Below are 7,981 nucleotides of genomic sequence, written 5' to 3' on the forward strand. Positions count from 1 at the left end.
TCAATCAGCCTTTCTGCTGGATCAGCCAGGACTTTCCCTAGGGCTTTTATGGCACTGTCCTCTACGGACTGAACTGAGCCACATATTTCTGTGAATTGCTACTGGCTGTACATATCATATAGCCATTCTGAGCCATGCAAAATTGTTATCCCAAGCTGAATGCCTTCACACTCACCTTTTTAATGAAATAGCATAAACTTGTTGGAACGAAGCTTACCAGTGGCACATTGATTGCTGACCAGGTGATATTGGGCACTGATGCTACAGGCTTGATGAGGGTTGTAGGGAAGAAGGGGTTGTAGTGTCCTGTGGCTGCAAAGTACAAAGTCACCGCGATATTGAAGGGCAGAGTGAAGACAGGAAGGTCCCATTTACTGAAGATGGATCCCAAAGCACTGGACAGGATTGGACTGAGAACAGAAGGAGAAGAGGAACAAGTATAACTCGTTCATAACATTTGCGGTGGTGAAACAGCCTACCACTTTGGTCATAAGCTCTGGTAAATGCAAGCCAATGCCATTCCTTTTAGAAACATCAGGTAGTGAATACCTTTAATATGTTAGTATGCATCAGACAAATAGTCACAGAATGCTGTTCATCTTTTTGCAACAGCTATCACATCCATTCATGGGTGGTATAAACTCCACGCCCTTCTCTCAGGACAGTTGGCTGGTGTGCAAGCGGTCTGCTAGCTATGCCGGGCTCAGGAAGACAGCAAAGAAATGTACATCCAGTACAGCATTTAGGCACGGATGGAGAAAGGCAATCTGGCTTCTTATTTGGTAGAAAAATCTAACAAGAAACAGAAGAGCAAATTTTGGGAATGCCACATGAAGAACTGTGGAGAAGTTTAGATGGCCTAAGAAGCTGCTGTCTTGAGGAGGCAAGAGGGAGTTGGAAATTACCTAATTTTTTTTTTTTGTTTAAACAGTTTGAAGGATATCAGAAGATGGTTCTGCAAAAGAAATAAAGCAGAAGAGGTGATCAAAGAGGATGGAAAATCTTCCATTAAGAAAAATGGAAAATATTTACTATGTTAGACACTATTTTGATACTGTGAAAGGTGGTGTGCCAGGCATGACTCAGACCTTGATGCTCCTGCTTATGTCAATGGACTGATGTTACTGTGTGCTGCCCAGGTACCACCCAAAATCATATGGCATTTTCTGAAAACTGAGCTTCCTTCTTCAGAAACATGATTGAGTATATTTAGCACCTAAAGTATTTGGGGTGACCCTCAAAATATTTAGAGATTGAACACTAAAAAGCATGCAAACCTTGAGATACCATGACTTTTCCCAAAGTTCTTGGCTGTAGAACCTGGGATATAAACTTCACCAGATCTGTTTTTCTCAGGACATTTCCAGACTGCCTTATTTCCACTTGAAGTGGGCGTCCTGCATGAATGCCTTTGCAGTAGCATATTGGCAAGATACTATCTGTTTTTTAGGGGGCCCAGAAAGCATGTGGAAGAGAGTGAAAGGGCAGATCCTGTCCTTGATGGCAATAGACTGTGTTCTGCTGCTTCCAGCTGAGCTTTCCTGATGTAAGTGAGCTGAGCAGCTCTTATGGTCAACCTCCAAGTAGCAGTGGGCATTGCACAGTTTACAAAAATTCATTTTAAAGACTTGAATTTTTCACGAAGCTGCATTTGAGTCCTGGAAAGTCATTAAGCTGGTTCTAATAAAAAAACCCCACCCAAATTATTTGGCATTTCAAAAGCAACATCTTGTGTCCTGTTGGGTAGATACTATCAGTGGAAAAAATGCTTTGTTCTTCCTGTATAATCTCAAATGAAGCCTATTCTTTTACGGCAAATTTGGTTACCAGAGCAGTTTACAGATTTACTTGCTTGTAGCTGTGGGAAAAAAATCAGCACTTCAGTGAAAACAGTGTCCTAATTTCTGTGCTGAAATACAAAGCTTCTGCCAGTTATACAACTTGTCAGAAAAAAAAAAGAAACAATTAAAGAAATGCTGACTTCTAAAGATGAAATTCAAAGTATCATTTGAAAAAATCACTGAAATGTCTAATTTCAAAATCTTTCATCTCTACCCTCGAGTCTTGTGAACTAAAAGAACGAAGGAAAATTTGAATAAAAAGCCTCAAGGAATTCTGGCAGACAAGACAAACTAAACATTCTTGCAACACGTCCCGGGTTTTGAGAGGTTGTTACAAAATAACCTTTGCTGAGAGTGACTAAAAAAATAAAATATGAAAAAAATCTGATTTTAAAAGCAGTGAAATGCAATAATGACTTGCATCTTATCGCTAACAGTGATTAAAATGTGACTCTTGAATTAATTTCAGTTAAGGCTGTTAAATAGATTCTGCAGTGCTGTTAGGGTCCATATTTAGAAATAGTAAATTTAATCCTGAAAGGCCATTGTCTGGCATTCAGAGTTACTTGGAGGAATTAATTTTGCTCATGACTGGTTGTATGTCTGAGTGGGGGAAGCTTGAATTCAGCCCGAGGGAGAGCACCGGGTCGGTTCAGCGCCTGGATGAGGAAGAACGGTTGGTGTTGGGCACAAGGACATCCGCTCCGAATTGTCCTGCTGATGAGGGCTATCTGCAGAGCGTTGAAGTGGGGCTGCGTTGTCCGTGTGCTATAATCAGTGTTGTCTGTGCACTCGACCTCCTACCAACGTGCCTCACAAGCTCTGTGCGTCAATGAACGCCTCTTTCCAGTGCCACGGTGGCTGGAGCTGCTGGTGTAGAGGGGACTTCCAATGTGTTTGAGCTGTATATAGCAGGACTCCTCATTCTCTGAGAACTGTCCGATGGAGGAGAAGTGGCACTTACCAGGCCATTGATATAACTGCCACAGGAGGAAGAAGCCACCAGTAGTAATCCCCTTTGTCAGAGAAGGCGGCCATGAGCAGTCCCACCAAGATACCGTTATAGCCGTGCAGCCCAGCTGCGATGGCGGATCTGTGATGGAAAGAAATGTTTGCAAGGTAACAAGCTATGCTGAAGGTGACCTGTCACAGGGACCCACTGAAACACAATTTATGAGCGTCCTGCTCCCAGTGAAGGGAGTGTAGGGGAAGGATGAAAAAGCGGTGAGGTAACTGCCATGTTGCGTTGCACTGGTGTGCGGAAGGCAGGAGTTTGGAGGCTGTTGAATGATGATGATCCAGGGGGTTTCCTGTGACCCAGAGGACCTACATTACTGCGATAATGGCTACTGGAGAGAGGTAACAGTCTGCTCTCACAAAGACAGCCAACTATGGGGACAGGCCAGCTCTTTCTGGACTACAGCTCTGTCCTCACCTAACTGCTTCCAAACCGTCCATAAGGAGAGCTGGTCTGCTGGCTCTAACATACTCAAATGTGGGGCTATGACCCATCAGCGGGTTCCTGATACCATAACAATAAATTTTTATTAATTGCCCGTATGCGAGGTACCACCTACCTGTCCTGACTGAGGGCCAGCGCAGTTAGTGTCGACACGGTCATTCCAGTACAGCCCGTGAGCATCCACCATGGGGTCTGGATGAAGATACCCACTAAAATGATCAGCCCACTGAGAGGGTTGTTGACAAACATCACCTGAGAGGTCCCTCGCAAGATCCAGTCCACCAGCTGGACCATTAGGGGCTTATCTGGAGGAGATCAAATGAAAACGCTGGTGATAAAGCATCATTTCAGTAGGACTCCCTCAAAGCACACTCATCTCTACAGTCACTTTCTGGCCACAAAACAGAGGCGATGTATCAGCAGGACTGTAAAACCAGTCTCTGATTTATTGCTGTCTGAGCATGTTTTGCATCTGGCACTTGAAAAGCTAATAGGGATGGTTTGGGCACTGCTATAAAGTTCATGGAGGGATTCATAAAAAAACAGTTAATTTATGGTGGTCAAAGAATAGTCTTTCTTGCATAGTAGATTGCTTAAGATTTTGCTATAAATTTAATGAGGAGATAGTCCCTTTTTGGTGTATAATTCAGATGCAGAGAAGGGACTTAGGCAAAGACTGAAACTAGTTTGTACGTGGATAGGGAAATATGAAAAGGAAACACTTGCTGTTTTAGGGACCCAGAACATAGAGGTACACTGTATATAGGAGATGGGGTCAAACTGTCAAAGGTGTCTAAAAAAGTACTTTGTGAACTGAAGAACCTAAATTAAGAGAATAGTTATTATAGCTTGGGCTGCACTCAGGGGAAAGAGGCATTTCCAAAGGACAAAGAGCCATTGCTCTTCAGAGAAGACTATTGAACCTCAACAGAGCAAATGGGCACCAAACTCAGGTATCTCAGGTGACTGCCGGGGGGGAGGTGGGATGTGTGTGGGGCTGAGGGCAGCCTGGCTGAGGGCATCTTCACCAAAAGGGTTGTCAAACGTTGGAACAGGCTCCCCAGGGAAGTGGTTGAGTCACCGTCCCTGGAGGTATTTAAAAGACGTGTAGATGTGGTGCTTAGGGACATGGTTTAGTGGTGGACTTGGCAGTGCTAGGTTAATGGTTGGACTTGATGGTCTTAAAGGTCTTTTCCAACCTAAAAGACTCTATGATTCTATGTTCTATGTTCAGTGCTCCTAATGATCTCCATGGGGCGAGGAGGGTCTTGTAGCACTGCAATAACTTTTTGCTGCTGGCTCTTCTACTGCAAATTGACTTTAAGTCTTTTTCTGTCACGCTTCTGGGAAAGGTGTAAGCATTTCTGTACTGCTATGCATTATTAAACATGATACAAGGAGAATAAATGAGAAAGAGGGGCTTCTTACATGTACAATATGTTCATGCAATGTGTATATGCAGCTTTCACCTTCTTAAATATTTAAAATTAATTCAATTAGTTTAGATTGTTAATTAGACACAGCATAAAGTGCCAGACTACTTTTTGAATCTGGTCAATGACTTATTCCTAAAAACTCCTCTCTTCCCCACTCCCTCCTTTTTCACTTCCCTGTATTGTATCTACAGTCAAGTCTCAAGTTTTGCTTTCTGATGAGATTAGCTTAAATAGAGGATCTTTGAAGGGCCGGGTACCACTCTGCATCTCTTCAGCATCACTGGGAGAGTCCTCCCAAGAGGCTGGAGTGCAAGTTGAGGGATGGCTTCGCAAGCATCCCTCAGGCTGTGCGTTGTTGGGGAGCCAGGCAGTTACAACCAGGGAGGAATGAGTTTTTTAGCGAAAAATGACCAGGCTTGTCTGAAATAATTTTTACTAATATTTAGTGTTGAGCTATGAGATATATCAGCAATGCTCATGGTTTTAGACACAAGTATAACTGGTAGTATTCAAATGTGGCCAAAGCTTTTCAGGACATTGAGTAAGAAAAGCTGTCTACCAAGCATGGACCACTGGAGTAAAAAGGAAGCAGAAGGAGATGCTCCCCTGTGGCTGAGGATCACACTGCCAGCCTGATGAGCTTCCTGCCTGGAGGCATCTCAGCCAACCTCCTCCACCAACGTTAGCCACCACACAGCCTGGCTGTACACGGCTGTCTCTTATTTCTCTCCCATTGCTGGAGTTGTACGGCTAGCAAACCTAGCCTTGGCAGAGGACCCACAGTCCTACATAGCCTCTCAAAGCCCCAAATCCCTAATAATTCTGGTTAATGCAGACCATCGTGTATTGTTCCTGTCTGGACAGTAAACCTTTGAGATCAGTACTTGCTTTGTATTTTATAGCAACATAACAGCCACAGTGCTTATTGCTCCCCCAAGGCTGGTAATACAAGAGCCTTTGTCCACACAATCAGGAATCAAGTCTCCATCGCCAGCCCACACGCGGCCGAGGAGATGGTTGCCGATCCAAGGCACTTACAAACAAGACTAAATCCCCAGCCCTGATGGGATGATTCTGGGCGCCGCTATAAGGAATGTGATGCTAATGACACATAACCGATTAAGTGTAAGAGACGTCTTTTGCCTGTGCTGAATTATGCCTGCAGCCACGGTAGTGGCAAGAGGATGCAGTGAGATCCCCTTCCTGAGAATAAAATGATTTGGGTTAAAAGGCCAGAAGTTTGCAGTGAGCTTGGACCACGCCGCCTCTGCTCTGCCTCAGGGGGCAAAATGGCCCCTCGTCTCGTGCCCCAGCACTGCAAGTACTGTTGGCAATACAGGTGTTCCCAGCTAGTTCTTCCTAGCCAGAAAGCCCCAAACATATCTCTCTGCTTACTTTTCATCCATTCGCCATATTCTTTCATTTCTCCTGTGAGATACCCGAAAACTTGGTGGATCCGATTTCTGCTTCTCCCCAGCAGGTCCTGGGCTCTTGGCTTCTGCTCCGTGTACAACTGCCTCTCACTGGGATGTTCAACCACAGCTATCTCTCCAAGCTCCATCTCTTTTGGGTGGTGAGAAGAGTTAACTGTAAATCACAAAGCCCATGTGTTAGAAAACCTTTTGGGTTGTGCCCTGGGAACTTTCTGCTGTACTTTAGAGCCCCATGGTGATAACCTTTTTCAAAGATGGGATGTTTAATGGAGAAGGGACCTGCCTGAACCACTGCTGAGAGTGGTGTGTGCTGCTGCCTGGGGCAGTGGTGTCTCCTCTTGGGGATGAGGACCGGGAAATGACCCCCTGCTGTCATGGGGCTGTGGTACAGAGCTGCAGGGAGAAAGAGGGATGTGACATAGGTGCCCTGCAGCATCCCACCCTCACCCCAGCTCCTGATGCAGTGTGTGACAAGCTGCTGGTTGGACAGGGGACATAACCTTTGCCAAGTAACCGAGTGGTACCTGCATGCTGTTGCAGCTACCAAGGAGGAAGCCTGCTGATGTTTGGCTAGCAGCGAGCTGGAGAGAAGCAATGCAAATTGCCAGTACAGTAGCAGACAGCTGGAGACAAGAAAATACTGGAGGAAGGCTGAAGCCTGCATCCCTTTTGATGTTTTGAGCTGGTGTGTTCATATATCACAGCAAATCTATGGCCTTTCCATGCTCCTCATTCCACATCTGCCTTTGATAGAGCATCAAGAGCAAACTGGGATAGCATCAAAGTAGTGCACAGAAATCAGCATGCACATGCGGCTTTAGACAAAGATAAGCACCTCGGTTCAGGGCTGTGTGCTCTTTAGTTAACAGGTGAATATCCAGGCAGGATCATGGGTTTAATAAACTCCTTACAACAGTTGCAGGGCTCTGTTCATTAAAAAGTCCATCAAGACAGAAACCCTTAAGAGAAAGTACACTGCACCGCACCCTAGTGAGCTACACTGCAGGTTACTTCTGCAAAAATGCCACCCTGCTTTCTGAGGGAGTCTGGCATAGGCTGGTCTGTGGTTTTGTTCTACTGATTTTGGAGAAGTGTTGCCCAAAAGTGGACTGTGTTGCAAAGTGCTTGCCCCGTGTTTCGTGGAATATGGGCACCACCTTCTGGTGGGAGCCTGTTTTTTGGTAGCTCAAACAAACTGGCTGTCAGTGTTAAAGCCTGTAGCAGGAGCAAGACAGGCTGGGAAGGGATGCCTGGCTGGGGGGAAGGCTGTTTTGCAGAGAGGAACACTGGCAGGCAGATGGTAAAAATATCTGTGGCTCCGAATGCCCTAATAAGAAGGTCCTTGAGCATCAACAGATGTTTTCCCTTCACCCAGGCAGCACAATGCTAAATGCAGCCCTGCACATGCTTTGCGCAGTGTTTATTGTCTAGTGCTTTGGCTCTCTCTGCCGGCAGCTCGTCCCTACCGCAGCAAGAGTCTTTGTGATGACCTTCATGCACAAGCATCAGCCTGGGGCTGGATGTACGGGCAAGGATGTTGTTATGTGTAACTGTAAAAACTAAACCTAACCAGCGCTCAGTTTGCTTGATCCTAAGGGGGAGGAGGATTATAGAAGGTATTGAGTGGTCTAAAGCAACAAATGCGGTTGTGCAAGGAGTAGACACCCCCAAAACCTTGCTCATGAGTGTCTCATGGGGTCGTGAGCAAAGAGGTTCCCAGGTTCTGCCTAGCTGCACTCAGTGCAGGAATAAGCAAGGAGCAAAAAGAGGGAGGGTATGGGTCCATGGTGTCTGTCTGTCCCCGTCCCC

General features: G+C 45.6%; 1 protein-coding gene across 1 annotated transcript in view; it reads right to left on the reverse strand.

The window, feature by feature from the left end:
* LOC103916040 (urea transporter 2-like) overlaps positions 1-6,300 on the reverse strand; it is a 39,109-nt gene extending 32,809 nt beyond the window's left edge. Inside the window, exons 1-4 of the mRNA XM_009322985.1 lie at positions 6,135-6,300; positions 3,419-3,608; positions 2,806-2,934; positions 218-410 (exon numbers count right to left, since the gene is read on the reverse strand). Of these exons, the coding sequence (XP_009321260.1) occupies positions 218-410; positions 2,806-2,934; positions 3,419-3,608; positions 6,135-6,300 (678 nt within the window). The remainder of the gene's footprint in view (positions 1-217; positions 411-2,805; positions 2,935-3,418; positions 3,609-6,134) is intronic.
* Between the last annotated feature and the right edge of the window lie 1,681 nt (positions 6,301-7,981).

This window comes from Pygoscelis adeliae, unplaced genomic scaffold (genome assembly GCF_000699105.1).
Source record: "Pygoscelis adeliae isolate BGI_AS28 unplaced genomic scaffold, ASM69910v1 Scaffold182, whole genome shotgun sequence".
Lineage (NCBI taxonomy): Eukaryota > Metazoa > Chordata > Aves > Sphenisciformes > Spheniscidae > Pygoscelis > Pygoscelis adeliae.